The 16,168-nt window shown below is 58.2% G+C and overlaps 6 protein-coding genes across 6 annotated transcripts; 1 reads left to right on the top strand and 5 right to left on the bottom strand.

Annotated features, from left to right (window-relative positions):
* Positions 1-128: 128 nt before the first annotated feature.
* Positions 129-1,054, top strand: ade5 (uncharacterized protein; the record flags this gene model as incomplete). Its single annotated transcript, XM_060600836.1, has 2 exons — positions 129-201; positions 234-1,054. 2 exons carry the CDS (start codon positions 129-131, stop codon positions 1,052-1,054), a joined length of 894 nt encoding a protein of 297 aa, XP_060457390.1.
* Positions 1,055-1,553: 499 nt separating this feature from the next.
* Positions 1,554-3,882, bottom strand: CcaverHIS019_0409440 (uncharacterized protein; the record flags this gene model as incomplete). Its single annotated transcript, XM_060600835.1, has 3 exons — positions 1,554-1,763; positions 1,797-2,847; positions 2,882-3,882. The coding sequence occupies 3 exons, from the start codon at positions 3,880-3,882 to the stop codon at positions 1,554-1,556; spliced, it is 2,262 nt and encodes a 753-aa protein (XP_060457389.1).
* Positions 3,883-4,491: 609 nt separating this feature from the next.
* CcaverHIS019_0409430 (uncharacterized protein) lies at positions 4,492-5,827 on the bottom strand (the record flags this gene model as incomplete). The annotated part of the gene is made up of 2 exons (XM_060600834.1): positions 4,492-5,632; positions 5,667-5,827. The coding sequence occupies 2 exons, from the start codon at positions 5,825-5,827 to the stop codon at positions 4,492-4,494; spliced, it is 1,302 nt and encodes a 433-aa protein (XP_060457388.1).
* A 1,484-nt stretch (positions 5,828-7,311) lies between these two features.
* On the bottom strand, positions 7,312-8,881 carry CcaverHIS019_0409420 (uncharacterized protein; the record flags this gene model as incomplete). Its single annotated transcript, XM_060600832.1, has 2 exons — positions 7,312-8,602; positions 8,640-8,881. The coding sequence occupies 2 exons, from the start codon at positions 8,879-8,881 to the stop codon at positions 7,312-7,314; spliced, it is 1,533 nt and encodes a 510-aa protein (XP_060457387.1).
* A 623-nt stretch (positions 8,882-9,504) lies between these two features.
* CcaverHIS019_0409410 (uncharacterized protein) lies at positions 9,505-11,282 on the bottom strand (the record flags this gene model as incomplete). The annotated part of the gene is made up of 5 exons (XM_060600831.1): positions 9,505-9,850; positions 10,190-10,277; positions 10,311-10,481; positions 10,539-10,811; positions 11,018-11,282. The coding sequence occupies 5 exons, from the start codon at positions 11,280-11,282 to the stop codon at positions 9,505-9,507; spliced, it is 1,143 nt and encodes a 380-aa protein (XP_060457386.1).
* Positions 11,283-11,969: 687 nt separating this feature from the next.
* Positions 11,970-14,341, bottom strand: CcaverHIS019_0409400 (uncharacterized protein; the record flags this gene model as incomplete). The annotated part of the gene is made up of 3 exons (XM_060600830.1): positions 11,970-12,600; positions 12,654-13,317; positions 13,363-14,341. The coding sequence occupies 3 exons, from the start codon at positions 14,339-14,341 to the stop codon at positions 11,970-11,972; spliced, it is 2,274 nt and encodes a 757-aa protein (XP_060457385.1).
* Positions 14,342-16,168: the final 1,827 nt, after the last annotated feature.

Below are 16,168 nucleotides of genomic sequence, written 5' to 3'. Positions count from 1 at the left end.
TAATCCTCACTTCCTAAGCGGGGGTGGGTGATGGAATATATTCACACGTCATTCCTAAATCTCACTACTAGATTCAAAGGAAAGTTGAACAGCCACCAACAAACCAACAAACCAACAAACCATTCATCATGCCGACGCTACAAGAGACAATCGACCCATCGACGCGCATCAGACGCATCACCGTCCTCATCTCTGGCTCTGGTACGTCTCCTTCTCTTATACCGTTAATTCAGGCTCCAACCTCCAGGCGATTCTCGACGCGTCGCTCACGGACCGCCTCCCAAATGCCCAGGTGACGTACGTGCTCTCCTCGCGTTCGAACGCGTACGGCCTCACCCGCGCGGCCAACGCACACCCCGCAGTCCCGACCAGTGTGTGCGCACTAAAGACATTCCTGAACCGCAACCCCGGCGCCACGCGCGAGAACTACGATGCCGAAGTCGCACGTCGAGTTCTCGAGTCTCGCCCCGACGTCGTCGTCCTGGCCGGCTTCATGCACATTCTCTCGGACAGTTTCCTCGACATTCTCGAGGGCCATAAAGCTCCTCCAGCCGCCCCAGCCCTCCCCCCTCCAACTGGTGATGTTGTCCCCAAGCACGTGGCTGCGGCCGACATTATCCCAGACAAGGAGCTCCCTCTTGCGCCGGCGACGCAACACTTTCCTATTCCCTGCATCAACCTTCACCCCGCGCTGCCTGGAGCTTTTGATGGGGCGGCTGCAATTCCGCGCGCGTTTGAGGCGTGGCAGAAGGGCGAGGTAAAGGGGACAGGGGTTATGGTCCACCGCGTTATTCGCGAGGTTGACCGCGGTGAGCCGCTGATTGTTCGCGAGATTGAGATCAAGGACGGCGACACACTCCAGGACGTCGAGAACAGGATACATGCGGTCGAGCACGAGATTATCGTCGACGGAACTAAGAAGGTGCTCGAGGAACTCGAGGCAGAGAGACTGCTCGAGGAGGCGCGCACGGCCATCGACAAGGTCACTATCAAAGACGAGGCTGAGGTCGAGGCTGAGGTCAAGGACGAGGTCAAGGACGAGGTCAAGGCGTAGGGAACGTTCTGCGGACGCGGCCAGAGCGGGGGCCAAAGCGCTGGACACTGTACATAGTATGCATTGGTCGCATTGGGCGCGGGCGGGCAGGACGTGCGGCGACGGGAATGGATCGTGGGGTCGTCGTTGGGGCTTGGTATCGCAGCGATGTTCAGATTGGGGAATGAACATGGCCAGCCCCTGTTGAGCAAAATGTCTGATCACCCTATAGATCGTGGCCCCCCCAAACTGAATCCACCGCACGCTCCGTCGTTCATTTCTGGATCTCGACAACGCTGTGAGAGATCTGTTTCTAGATCAACACCATCGCGATGTTCACATCTTTGCCCTCAACCAGCCCTGCACGCCAGCACCGACAGAGCGCTATATCAGATACATGTACTAGAAGAATATGAGTATGAACGGAGAGTATAGACAACCGGGCTCTAGGCCAGGAATACAACTCGGCAAGCAGATTAGCGGAGAATATGGAGAGATTCATCCACATGAGCAGCAGAGCTCACTGCGAGCTACGCGTCGCAGCGCACTCGCGCAGCTGCCGCGCGTGGTGGCGCGCAGGGTGGGTGTCCGGCACACCGCCCTTCTCGAGCATGTCCGCGACCGTGTTGAGGAGCGGCATGACCTCCGCTGGCCGGACCGCACTCATGTCTCCTTGGCGCTGTTGCTCCTTGATCGACTCAAAAACGACCGTGCCGGCGAGAGACATCATCTGCCGTCAGCCTTCTTCCCTCGGTCGACTTACGTTCAGGTACGCGGGCGGGATGAACGACAGCTCGTCGGGCTGCGGCCACTGCGAGCACTTCTCGAGGAACCCGACAGCAGCCTGCGTGCCGATCGTCCATGACGGAATCGCCTCAGGCTTGTTGCCGATGCTCTTGGCTGTGGTGCGATTCACAAGCATGCGCGCAAACTCCCAGAACAGGTTGATGTGGCGCATCCACATCCCGTCGAGCTTGTACGAGTCGAGCTCGGTGCGCCACCAGTCAAGGTTGGCATTGGTGCTGTTCGCGAGCTTGACCATGCCGTCGACGGTCGCGTCGACATTTGCGCGCCTGCAGTACCATTCGCGCAGGAGGGAGATGAGGCGCGCGTGGAACGCGAGGAGTACGTCGTTGGGCCGACGCTGCTTTCCGTGCAGCACCGTGTCAGGAAGTAGCAGGTGGCAGTAGGGGCTGGGGTCGCGGCGGATCAGGATCGCGCTGTCGCGCTGCAAGGCCTCAGTGCCGTCGACGATATAGCACAGCAACCAGATGCGCGCCATGTCCTCCTGCGTCGCGTCGCGCTTGATGGGAAGGAGGCCGCACACCTCGCCTAAGGTTGGGGGAAGCGGGATGGTGAGACTGTTCCACTTAATCCAGCCGCGCGCCCAGCTGAACGCGCTCGCGGCGATCGCGCTCGCAATGTCCCGATCGACCGTGAACATCGCGAGCATACATGCACCGACAATCTCCTCGGGGCCAATACCAAGCTCGGGATCGAGTTCGTCCTCGCCGTCGCCATCGTCCCTGCTACCCGAACCGACGCCGATGGCGTTGAGGTGGGCGGCGTTGCTCGAGAACGGGCTGTCGAGTGTGCTGAGGAAGCTGTCGGCAGGCGAGTTCAGGAGCAGCTGGTTCACTTCGTTGCCGAGGGTGTGCTGCAGCCCGTGCATAGCGGGAATACGCTCCGAGCTGATGAAGCACAACACACTCAGGATGAATGGCGTCATGACGCAAGGTCCATTGGGAATGTAAGGGAACTTGTCAAACTCGAGGCGATATCCGAAAAGCCAGCGCACGAGCTTGGAGTGGAAGCTGGGTTTAGCAACAACAAAGACAACAAGCTCACAAGTCCACGAGGATGGTCGCATCATCGTTGCTGATGACGCCGCGCTTCACAATGTTGGGCCTCGGATCGGACGCGCCGAACTGGTCGTGGTCCACGGGAAGACTGGCCATCGAGGCCTCAGGGGACACGCTAGGGCGGGGTGCGCTGAGGAGGCCGAACGCGCCGCCGGCCAGCGAAGACGTGCCTAAAACTTGAGGAGGCACACTTCCCTGCGATGTGGGCCCAAAACTGGCCGTGTCGATGGGCGAAATCGACGGATCGTTGGGCGTGCGTTGGTTGTCGAACGACACGAGGCCGCCGAGCACAGACATGGCTCCGTTCTGCTGGAGGGCCGCGGGACCTTGGGGAAGAGGCCCGTTCTGGATGGCACCGCTCTGCTGGTGGTTCGACTCGGTCATCCCCATGCCGACGTGCATGTCAGCCGGGCGCATGAAGTTGGGCCCAGCTCCGGCGAACTGCGAGAACGAATCGTCCCGGGGGGACGAGCTCTTGCGCTTCTTGCCGAGCTCGCGGTTACGCTCGGCGCTCCATCCCTGGAGCGAGGTCTCGCGCTCAGGCGCCTCGTACATGGGCAGCGGCGGGTCGAGGGCCGGCATGGCGTTCTGCGCCATCATGTGGTGCATTATGTGATACATGGCTCGCGTGAGGTGCTGCGTCTGCACAGCAATGGCGCTGATGTCGTTGGCGATGGTTTGCTGGTAATCCTCGTCGTGGCCGCGCGGATAGAAGACGCAGCGCTCCTTGCGCGAGAGGCAGCGGACACACTCGGTAAAGTCGTCGTTTACGATACACTTCAACTTGGCACGACGGCAGTTGGCGCACGCCTTCTGTTTCTTCTCGCGCACGAGCACGCTCGGGAGCTCGTCCTTGATCTTTTTGCGGGGCGGCTCACCGTCGCCTCGAGCGTTGCCGTTGCCATTGCCCGAATCATAGTAGGTCCGGGCAGGCATGCCGTTCGTCGCGCCGCTTCCGGGTGGGCCGTGGGGCCTGTGGTCCGTCATTTTAACCTTGAGTCTGTCGGCAAGGACGGCGATATCTGGGGAATGGTGGTTGTGGGGGAAGGGCACGGGCACCCTCGCAGAGTGGAGTGGTTTTAGGATTCGGGTTTCGATATCACCAACCAGGCGCAGAGAGGGCGTTATCGAGTACACGAGTTGATCTCTGTGCAGATAACGCTGGAATGAGTAGATTACAATGTCGCGTGATTATGATATGCAGCAGAAGTGGGGAGTGGGATGGAGGTAGGGAGATGTGGAGTGGAGAGTGGCTAGGTCTCGGGAAAATCGCCGCTTTGAGCATACCCGGTTGGGTGAGTTTGGGTGGCCCATGGGTGGGCTCACGTGAGCCTAGTCGGCCCCACCACCATGACATACCGCTTGCTGGCCTTGACAGCGTGGCCCCATGGCACAGGCCTCAGACCTAAGACCCTCCTCGTGGTTTGCATTGTATTGCGAGACATTGAGACAGTCAAATTCAAGGAAATTCAAAGGACTTCAACCGGAGCTCATTCAATGTCGCCGCAATGTGGCACTCGTCGTACTGATACATGCCCCTATTGCTTACTACAACTGCCATTGAATAAATCGAATGTAACAACGACGCAACCCTCGTTACTTGTACGTTGCAGTGCCATCCAGCGCTTGTGTCTTGAAGGTGTCAAAGTCGACGACTGTGTTGGTATGCCGCGCCTTCTCGGCAGCGAAGACGATCAGGTGCGAGTTGAGGACATCATCGGGTGTGATGCCCAGGCATTCCTGCTTGCGTTGCACGACAGCGTCAACAAAGGCCATGGACAGGCCAGCATCGCCGCCACCATGGCCGCCCTCTTCCGTCTGCTTCGGGCTGTGAGATGTGCGCTGGCGCGTCCGGAAGTCGAACACTGTAAACGTGCGCATGTCGCCGACGAGCTCGCCCAGCGTTCCCTGGATATACGTCTGGCGGTTGCACTCGGACTCGGTGAACGCGCTCATTGTCATGTTGGCGGTCGTGCCACCCTCGTACTCGATGTTGACGACCTGGTGATCGACGACGTCGTTGCCTGCCTCGAACACGCACCGTCCGTACGGCCCGTCTTTGAGTGCGGCCTTGACGTTCTCGGGCGTCACGTCGTCGACAAAAACCGACGCCCACCCCTTCTTGCCCTGCTTCTCCACGGGGTCATAGTAGATCCGCTTGGCACTCCACACGCACTCGGGTTCGGCGGGACATTCGAGGCAGCGCGTTGCATCTCCAGCCTTGGTCGGCTTCTTGGATGGCTTGAAGTTGAACAAGTTGCCAAAGGACGACACGCGCACAGGTTTCGCACCGGAGAGGTAAAAGGAGAGGATGTCGAGGTCGTGGCAGCACTTTGACATGAGTGCAAACGTCGTCGTCTCCTCGGTATTCCAGTTACCGCGCACAAACGAGTGCGAAAAGTGCACGTTGCCCACGGGCTCCTGGTGTTGGATGTTGACAATCTCGCCGAGGATGCCCGAGTCAATGACCTTCTTGACAGCGACGTTGTACGGGGAGTATCGGAGCACATGTCCGACTCCGAAGATGGTGCTCGGCGTGATGTCGCGCACCATTGCGACGCAGTCAGCAATCTCGGTCGCCATCGGCTTCTCGCAGAGGATGTGGTACCCGAGCTTAGCGAAGACGTGGACGACCTCGGCGTGCAGCTGGTCGAGCACCGAGACGACGACGGCGTCAGCAAACTTGGGTAGCTTGGCAACCTCGCGCCAGTCCGAGAACAGCTTGTCCTGCGGCACACTAGAGTCAGAGTGAGTATAAAGCGGAGGCGCACTGGAATTGGCGGGCGAACAACTTGCGACGTCCATCGCGTGGGTCCGCGACGGCAGCGATCGTGGCGCGCCCACCCTGCGTGCAGTATTTGGAGTAGATGACCCCTCGCTGTCCGCCACCGAGAACAATGATAGAGATGGGCTGGGGAGTGTCGGCGGTCATCTCGAGGGGCAATAGACTTTGTGTCATTGGGCCACGCTGGGTATAAGTATGACTGGTCCACAGTGCTCCACGTGTGTCTCGTAGAATGCGGGGAAGGTACAGAGACCAAGATTAGGAGTGTGCGCGTGTGTAGATACGGAATCTCGGATAAGACCGGCGCTCACGACCCCGCCTTTGGTATCAGTGACCAATCCCACTGTTGGAATTACGGACGAGAGCGTGCGAACTTGCCGCTTCAATGCCCAGTCAGTCTCGTAGAGCGCACCTATATCCAGGCCGGAGCTGCCGGATGGAGAAAGCGATTGCAAGTTGCCGTTACGTTGCCAGTTGGGCCAACCATCAATGTGATCGAGGAGCGTAGCGAGCGCTAAGAAGAAAAGAAGATGCAATTTGAAGAGAGTGGAATCGGGAGGTTCGCCGATCATGTCAGCCGGTCCGCCGAGCTTGCCGATGCGTGCGTCACGTGAACGTGCACCCCGCTTTGAGTGTTACCGAACTTGTCAGTATCCATCGCTTACCACACTCCACCCGCCATCACCCCGCACGTCTCGCGGTCCCGAGATTACAAGCATGCATGTTTCACAGGCTGCGTAATTATGAGCGATTGAGCGCCAATCGATGGACACGTATAAGCGTATAAGAGCACTGTCCTGGAAGAGTATTAAGGGTTCTGGCGATGAGGCGATTAGGTGGCCGCAATGGGGGGCCCCTGGTACACGCGGCGTGAGTAAGCGAGGTACCAGGCCGATATGAAGATCTTGATAGTTGATGTGAAACATACCACCACCACCCTCCATAAAGATCTAAACACCAGGTTCTGCCACGGATGAGTGCAAGCGGCCGGGACAAACACCCAAAAGGGCCGCCGGTTTAGTTGTTTCCTGTACTACTGTTCCTCACTTGATGACAATATGACGAGTATACCCCATGCACCCCAGAGTCATGTGGCGACCTCGGGCCTTGGTCCTGGGGCCTCCACTGTTCAAGGGGTTATCAACTCGTACCTATGTGGTACGAGGAGACACAAGATACAAGACCAGGAGAAAGCTTGCGGGGTGTGTGTTTTCTTTTACATCAGTCCCTCACCCTTTCAATACACAACGTGCCCAGACCCGCTCACTCGCACCGCGTTGAACCTTCCCCATCCCTCTCCCACGCCCCTTGGAAAACTTACTCGCCTCTTGCACCTGCGCCACTCAAACTCTCACCATGCTCCGGTTCCGCAGCCATATCTCAGAGCAGCTGTAGCTGGATCAGATCAACATGCCAGCTCAAAATACCCCCAACCTCACTGTCGATCCGCAGATCAGGTTCCAAGCCGAACAGCGGCGGTGGCGTTGCGCCCCTACCCAGCCTCGCAAAGTCCTCATTGTTCCAGTTCTAGAATCGTCCTGACGAGAGATCTGGGCGTTGGCTAACAGGAAAGTACTGTATTCACATCACTGCGTATCTGCTAAACTGCTCCTTGTACGGTGACGATTAAACTACGTAGTGTACCGGAACCCCGCAGCCCGGCCGAACTTGTCCTCCTCCACCACCTCCACACGCTCCTCAGGTCTCTCCACCCTGTCGCGCCGGCGGTTCTCGATGCGGAACCAGGTGGTCATGGCCACGGCGATAGCGAGTCCGAGGCACTGGAACGCGAGGTTAACGCTGCTTCCCTTTTTGTATGCCGGTCCCTCAGTCTTGGGAAAGAGGAACGCCGCCGCGACCGAGAGACACTGTCCGACCGAGTTGAGCATGCCGAGACTCGCGGCCCTCTGGCTCTCATTGGGCGAGTTACCCGCCGTCCAAGCGATAATTATCGGGATGTTGGTGTATCCCGCCGTTACGATGAGGATACAAGCAAAGTATCGGGCTGAGAACTGGGCGGCTGTTGCGTGCTTGGGCGGGACGGACATGAGCACTGCCCAACCGATAATGCCGAGGGCGAAGACGCAGGCTGCGGGAATACCGCGCGCTTGTTTCCAGTCGGAGAAGGTGGTGAGGAGGAGCATGAACACCAACGCGACGGCGTAAGGTGGAACCGTCATGAGTTGAGCGCGGGCGGCAGAGTATCCGAATCCATCTTGGATGATGGTTGGAAGGAAGCCGCCCACTGACCCAAGGGTCAGGTTCATGCACGAGTACATGACTGCGATAACGTATACCTTCCAGTCGGTTAGGGCGTAGACTACGCCCTTCCAATCGATACCGGTTGGTTCGGAACGTTGGGCGTTGAGGCGGGTAAGGCAGAGTGTGCGTTCGTCTTCATTCAGATACTTTGAAACTTCGGGCCGGGTGGGCATGAACAGTGCGACGGCGATAGCGAGGAGGAGAGAAGGAATACCTTCGATAAGGAAGAGGATACGCCAATTATCGATTTTGGCATTCTCGATACTGGTCACTCCAAAAGCGATAAGCCCTCCAAAAGCTCCAGCAACCGCGCCGGCCGAAATGAAGAAACCAACGCGCTTGGCCAAGTCTCGCTTCGTGTACCAGAACGAGAGGTGGAGTGCCATTGCTTGGCCGAAGAATGCCTCGCCGACACCGATGAAGAGGCGGCATACGAATAGGCCAGCGCGGTTGGTCACGGCTGCTTGGCATGTGGCTGCGATCGACCAGATCAATGCGCCGGCTGCAATTGAGCGCGAAGGAAGGACGGCTTTAGCCATCAACGTTCCGGGGATCGAGAGGGTGATATAAGTTACGAAGAAACAGGCGAGGGCGATCGAGTAGTTTGTGTCCTTGTTATTGAGGACGGATTTCTCGAGGCCGGCAAGGCGCGCATTCGCCCTGGACGTCAGAAGGGGAGAAGGAAGTTGAAGCTCACAAGTTGCCGCGGTCAAGGTATGCGGCGAGGTAGAGCAACACTGCAAAGGGCATGATGCCCAGATCGAGCTTGAGGAGGAGGCGGCGTTCAGCGCGGGCACGCTCCTTGGAGAACGCGGCACCCTCGGCACCATGGGAAACTAGGCTGCCCTTTTCGCTTGCCGAGGCCGAGCGCACGCTGTGCATGTCGTGGTGCGCGACGTGACCCTTCTCCTCGGTCGGGGCGATTTGGACTTGTTTCATGGCCGAGTCGATATCGTGAGTGTAAGCGATAACATAAGGAGTCGGGCCGCCGCTTTATATGTCTCGTCGTCTGCGGGATACAGTCGAGACACGAGGAGTGTCTCAGTTGCTCGCCCATGCCACACCCATTCACACTTAGGCCTCATGTCCGCCGATAACCGCGTCGGCAACCAAGGTTGGAATGCGGGACTAGGCCAGGCCCCACATTCAACGCATAGCCCAATCGCGGTCCGCGAAGACGAGCCGGGGCACCTTTTCCGCGCACTCTTGCAGTCGATCGGTCATTTCACGCAGTCTCAGTTTGCGCGAGTCGGTGGGGTAGACGTCAATGCCTTCAGTTGGGGGCCTTGCGGGCTCACGTATCGAGGCACGACACGATGACGTGCGGAAGAACCGTGGAATGTACTGCGGGGTTCCCAAAATATCCCACAGCAAGTATCAATAGACTTTCTACCTCGCTAAAGGATTACGTAAACCTTGCCATCCACGGTATGGATCCATGTCCAGGCGGGACGGCACTGTGGAGCGGCCTGAGCCGACGTACGCGACGTGCCACATGGGTTCATAGTCTAGCTGTGTCTGTGTCTGTGTCTGGGTCTGTGGATAACCCCTCAAACCTCAGCTTATGCCTTGGGTCGTGGAGGCAGACGCGGGGGAAGAGTAGGAGGTTGCGGCCGGGCGGAAGACGAGGCCTCTGTCTCAGAGTACGCTGGTGGCGCGTCACGTCGGGGAGGGAGGGGAGGCGGGCCTGCACTGAATGTGGGAGTGTCCTTACCATCATCCTCCGCCTCGGGGTGGATGTAGGCGGGCCTGGAGGACCACTTTGCCTCGATACGCTTCTCGGCTTCCACGACCTCTGGAGTGATCTCGAGACCGTTTCCTGAGCCGAAGATGCCCACTTGCGAGGGAGGAAGGGGCTGCAGGATGTGGTGCGCGAAAAGGTGCTGGCGCTTCTCGAGGTCGTGTGCCCTGAGGTTAGCCGCACGCTTGGTGACCGAGATCATATGCACCCCATAGCCTCCTCCAATACTCTTCTCCGAACAGCGCCGACGGCCCGAGTCGTTATCGCGACGTATTCGAACATTTCGAATCTTATCAGGCCCAGACCTCTGCAACCATCCAGTCAGGTCTCTCGGCCCAGATCTGCTCAGCTGAGTATACCTCCGAGCTGGAGATAGGAGCACGCGACCATCGAAATACCAGCGGTAACTAATTAGGGCAGTTGTCAAGGACTGTTTATTGAAGCCGAGACTCAGCCCCATATCGGCCTCACGACCGTCCAGATCCGACCACAACCCGCTCACTCACCACATGGCCGCACCGATGCGGTTTGAGACGCTGAACGCAAGTCCGAGAATCGGGATACCCTCCATGAGCGACGCGCAGAATCCGAACGCTTCCGTTAGCTGCACACGCAAATCTCACGTACAGCGATAGGCCCACTTGCGCTCCTCGATCCAGCGCCAGATCTGGTCTGATGTCATGTGCTTGCCCTGAAAGTATGGCTGGTGGAGATATTCAGCTGTGCCGAGGGCACGCATGCCCGCGATAGCAAGCGGCACTAGGAGTGGCAGCGTTGGCGAGAGGGGGAAGAGGATGACTGGGGTTAGCCACCTCGACTTCAAGGTCATCACCTCTCGTTAGACACAACACTCACACTGCTTGATAACCATCTGGCTAGGCCACCAGAGCATCCAGCTGACCCACTTGACGCGGTGCTTGCGCGAATCCCATGCACTCGCCTCCTCCCGCGTTGGCTGCGGCGGCTGCGCCCACTCCTCGTAGTAGCTCGTGCTCCAAAACTCGGCTGGCTTGCGGCGCGACGTGAGCGTGAGGTTGTATGCGCGGCCACGGGCGATGCGGAGGTTCTTCCTGATGAAGAACTTGAGCAGGCGTGAGAGCTGGGGAAGCAGCCACATGATGTGGGTGTCTGGTGTGAGCGGGGGGTAAGACGAAGGAGGTTGGTGGAGGGGAGGAGGAGGGTGGAGCAGAGAGAGGAGAGGTTGGAGAGGGGATACACGGAAGGGGAAGTGGCCTCCGAAGTGCTATCGCGGGCTGGCAGTATCGCTCTACCCCCCGCCACCGAGTAAGATACAGCCCTCTGCCGCACTTCCCACCTCTTGAACTAGAACTCACACAACACCAGATCCACAGTGAGCGCAAGGCTTCCCGCGCCGACAGTCACGCGTTCGCCCACCCTCCCGCGTACCATGAACCTCTTGACGACCCAGTTCATCACGCCCCACCCGAAGACGGCGTACGCTGCGCCAACGGCTAACCCGCGGGCGGTGGCATGCTTGAGTTTCGCGACGACGGGGGCGCGAATGCTCGGGTCGTGCCAGAGTCGGTAGGCGCCAACTACGGTGTAGGCTGGTGGGAAGGCTAGGAGTTCGGTTGGCATTTTCAGAGGGAGGGATGAAGGAGGGAGGGAGGAGAGAGGAGAGTAAGGAGAAGAAGGAAAGAAGGAAGTTGCTAACGAAAGGAAGGAGAGAAAGTTGAGAAATTGTGCATTGGGACCAGAGGACCGCTGGGTGATCGCTGACTGCGGACGAGTGATCGACGAGCACGGAAACCTAGCAAGGCAAGGTGACGCACAAGTGGGGCCCCAATCTTAGGTTCATTCCCAGGATGCACGCCTGTGGCGTGCCTACTATATTGCGTCGCAGTTTCTTGCTCTCGTCTGCTCGCGTTTGTGCATCTGCAGGCCGCGTTGAGCGTGCGGGCTGCATGTTCTGCATGGCGGCTGACTGAAAACGCAACCATGTCAGTTCGCGTCCTCATGTGACACAGCGCGGCACGTTAAACCAGCTGTTAACTTCATCCAGGTTTCTACAACTAATCACAGCCCAAAAATGGAAACTTCGGAGAAGCGGCGATGGCCTTCTCACCTCGTAGTATAATCTATGTTCCCAAGAGTTCAAGCATACTACTGCACATGGCACGGAGTCCAACCCTGGCCGGACGGAAGTGGTGATTTTATTTGGAAGACGGATCGACTGGGATATAGTATCGGAAGATCGTTTGGACGCGGGTGCAATCCTCACTCGTAGTCGACGGTTGACCAAGATGACCACTCAGAGTCAGTCGACTACGAGCGGGAGCGGCCCTTGTTCATCTGGTTGGCCGTGTGGATGGAGGCCGGAGCGCGGCTGCTGGGACCAACTGAGAGGCCGAGGGCTGACGGAGACGGGAGCGGCGAGGGCGGCATGACATCGCCGAAGCTGTTCGAGCATGACCCAGCGTCGATGGACATGCGCACGTTCGGGGTGATATGGCCAGGGTTCGAGTTGAACTCGCCCACAGGGGTGGACACGCCGAGGATGCTTCCATCAGCCGAGACTGCCGACACCGGAGTCGGGGGGATCGTGTTGGACGGGTAGTTGGGGATATTCACACTTCCGGAGGGAGGATAAGACCGCGCATGGCTACATGACGTGGAGTGGTGGACGATTATCGGAGCCGGCTGAGGCCGTGTCGAACTGCGCATGGTAGAACGCGATTGCACTGGGTGGATATCGAGCTGACCAAGCTGGCTGGCGACATGCTGCACCACGCCGGAAGGCTGAGCAGGGAGAGAACTGACGTCGTCAGGCCCGACGCTCGTACCCCAGTGCTCTAGGTCCATGGCCGGATCGTTGTTGCCACTCTCGGCCTCCCAACGGATCATGCCGAATTCGATACACGCAGCATTGTTCTCGGCGCAACACCGTCCGCGGGACCTGTCAAGTTAGCGATCCGTGCACTCGTTCTCTCCCAACTCGCGGTCACTCACTTCCGAAGGGTGTCGCGACGCGTGTACTTGTAGTTCTCCGTCCGCTCAACAATCTTGCGGCGCACAGCAATCAGTGCCTTTCCGTATGGCAGGCTGAGTTCGAGCCAAGAGGCCTCAATCTTCCGGCCACAGGTAGTCCGTGGCTTGACAAGGATAGCGAATGCGTCCATCTGTTGAATCACGCGGCGGCCACGGTGGTAAAATCTCTGCAGGATCTCGCTCTTCTTCTCGGGGGACACCGTCTTGGGGATTGTGCCGATCTTGGGAGCCGCCCTCTCGTCGATCGACAAGTCAGGTTCAAGAGCGCGGAAGAAAAGTGGGAAGTCGTGTGGAAGACGGGGGTACCTGTTGAGGAGCTCCGCTCGCGATACGCTGCCGCTGACGTTTTCCAGATTATGGGGCTGGCGGCGCGATGAAGAACCCCCAGGAGAGGACGTGGGCGCCGAGGTGCTGCCGCGTGGGGAACAGCCGCTCCTCTTCTTTTTCTTCTTGTTTCGAGAACTGTTCAGGCCCTTCTTCTGCTTGCGACCAGTGCCCTTGCTCCTACGAGGGTTGAGGTGGAAGTCGTCGTCGTCATGGTCATCCTCTGTGGCGTATTTATCCTCGTCCTCCTCGGAATCGTTTAACGCGCAAGGCCTCAGCCCGGTAAACGAAGACGAGTCACCTGGGTGTTAGAGCCAGTTACTGGATATTTGGTGCTCCTACTCACCTCGAGAAGGGTGCGAAGCGTCGTTCACAACTGCGGCACGGTAATCCTCGGGGTGCGTGGTGGACCCATGTGGGTTGCTGGCGACTGGGGAGGACTGCTGGTGGCATTGCGGCGAGGGGTACTCAGGCTTGACGACAGGGGCGGGGCTTGAATGAATGCTCATGGCCGGAGAGGCGGGCTCAGAGTCGGTGACGCTCGGAGCCGCCTCGGCCTTGAGGGAGAGTCTCTCACCCTGGATGCGGGAAAGGCTGATGGTGGCTGGCATGGGACCCGACGACGCATAGCTTGGAAGAGCATCAACGCGAGGATAGTGACCGCCCACGGTGGCCGAAACGCTCCGGAGCTCTCTGTCATGGGCAAAGTAGTCACAGCCCTCTGACCCTGAAATTGGTGTGTAGTACGACTTATCGCTCGGTGACGAGACTGCGGATGAGTACGAGTTGACGCGAGACATCAGAACGCCATCGAAAGTCGGGAAGAGGTTTGACTCCTGGCGAGGGCTGCTGCCGTTGTAGATGGGGCTTGGGGGATGATTCACATTCGATGAGTGGATAGTGGGGGCGGTCTGTGGCATGCCGACTGGAGTGGACGGAGGGTGCGGGGGTACCTGCCAGAAACCGGGGTTCGCTGGGGCATGGAAATGAGGAGGTGCCCCGTGTCCGATTGCCATTCCATGTTGAGCATGGTGGGCCAAGCGCATGTTTGGGACACTTGCTCTGTGCGCCAGCGGGGACATGCTAGGTGCGGCAAAGCTTGGCGGGGCAGACTGGATCGTCGAGTAGGGATGCCCGTTCCGACCTGGCTGGTAGTAGGGAATGTCGAAGTTGGAGGCGAGGAAGCCGGGAGGAACAGTGGGATGACCTTGACCATGGATAGCAACAGAGCTGTTACTGTTACCCATCTCGGCAGGGTCGGGTGGAACGTGATTGTTCCAGCTGCCCTGGAAGGGCTGGTAGTAGTCACCTTGATTATGAGGCATGTTCAAGAAGAGGATGTTTGTTGGTCCGAGCGGTAGGAGGAGTGGATGGACTACGGTCTGGGAGCTGGAAGTCAGGGGCAGGGCAGGTGAAGTGGAGAGTGATGTGAGGATGGCGAAAAGATGAGGTGCCACAAACAAAAAAGCATCGAGAACAAAAGCGCCACGCATCAGCTAACATACTTCGAGTGTTGAACCTGCATGCGCGAGCGAGCGAGGAGGGACTCACCTTTTAAGCGAGATGGGTTTAGGTTTGGAGGTCGGACTGTTGCACTACAACGAATTGAGAACAAGACCCAAGCTGCGGCTGGAAAAATTCGAAACGTTGAGGGGTAGATCGTGTTCCAGGCAGGCGGAGGAATGTTCAAAGTTTCAAGCACAGATTTGCCTCTGTGCACGCTGAAGTTGAGCACTGGGCCACATGTGCAGGAGCATTCCATGAAGCACCGACGCGATGACTCACGTTGGGGTTGTGTTGGTGACAACGGCTGGTCCGAGTGGGCCTTGTGGAAGGAGTCGAAGATGGGTGAGGCTGTTGATCAGCATCCGGTCACGGCCAGCCACCATGCGGTACACGGTGAAACGCAAACACGAGGCATGGCTTGGCGTGAGATCACCGTCTACTTACAGTGGAAAAAGGTGAACAACACTGGGTGGAGACTGATTGTGTTGCTATCGACGATAGCTTTGAGAGGTTGTTCCCAAGCTATGAGTCGACGGCGAGTGGACGATGGCCAGAGGGTACGTTGATTGCGACGTTACCGGGGGATGACGGAGATCAAGAGTGGGGAAGAATGTTTGTTTTTCCTCTATGGGGGACGGTTGCCTCGAGGTAGTTGCAGGGCGTCTAACAACCTCGTAACTTGTCGTGTATTGAGGGTGGAGTGTGGAGAAGGAAGGGAGTTAGGTAGCTATAGGTAGGAGGTAGAAAGTAGTAGGGGTTTTCCCTCGGTGATCCAGGAGGATTGGAGGAATGAGGTGTAGACTAGTAATGAGGGCGAGGGGGTTGGGATGAGGAAGGAAGGTTTGGATAGTTGGTCAGAATATAAACGAAAGGGAGGAGGGTACCTCTGGCTACTGAATGAACTGGATGGTCTGGATGGTCTGGATGGTCTGGATGGTCTGGATTGGACGAGCAGACGAGTATAGAGGTTAGAGGCCAGAGAGAATCAAGTTGTATCAAGCAACCCATGAAGCTACCAAACAGTTGTCGAGGTTGTACTCAAGGGCTGTAGGGTTGTAGGTTAGATCCTTGTTTGGTGGTCCGAGCTCTTGTCACCAGTGACGTTTGGTACGGAATGTAGTGTGCGCGACCTGAGGCAGCTGGGACCACCTGAACGTAGGGCCGCCGGCCAATGTCAGGGGCTCACGATACGACCTAGGAGAAGAGGACCGTGAGTATGGCTTGCAAGCCTTTGCAGCTGTGTGGTAGAGCTGTAGTAGTAGCTGTGTGGCTTCAAGGGCGTGGCTGCGTGGCGTGGATCCGTGGTCTCGTCTTACCGGCCTCGTCGGTTCGTCTGACGGATGACCATACTAGCGATCAGGCACTTGGCACACCAACATGGCGCCGGCTGTTCCCCGGGAGTGGCGCGCCCTAGTCGGTTCCAGGGGCGTTACTGGCGCGACCGGTGCTGGTAGGCATGTAGGAGTGGTTGGAGTGGTTGCGAGTGGTTACAAGGCAGCAAGCAGAGGAAGAGGTGGAAGGGAACAGTGTACGAGGAAACGAGGGAAGAAGGATGAGCGGGTTCTGCCGTATGCTGGGGCGCCGGGGGGGAGCGTAAGGGGGTTGCAGGGGATGTGCTTGGGTTTCTGAATGTGGATCCCCTCAAT

The sequence above is a fragment of the Cutaneotrichosporon cavernicola genome, assembly GCF_030864355.1.
Source record: "Cutaneotrichosporon cavernicola HIS019 DNA, chromosome: 4".
In the NCBI taxonomy this organism is placed as follows: domain Eukaryota; kingdom Fungi; phylum Basidiomycota; class Tremellomycetes; order Trichosporonales; family Trichosporonaceae; genus Cutaneotrichosporon; species Cutaneotrichosporon cavernicola.
This window is presented reverse-complemented; position numbering and strand designations above follow the sequence as displayed.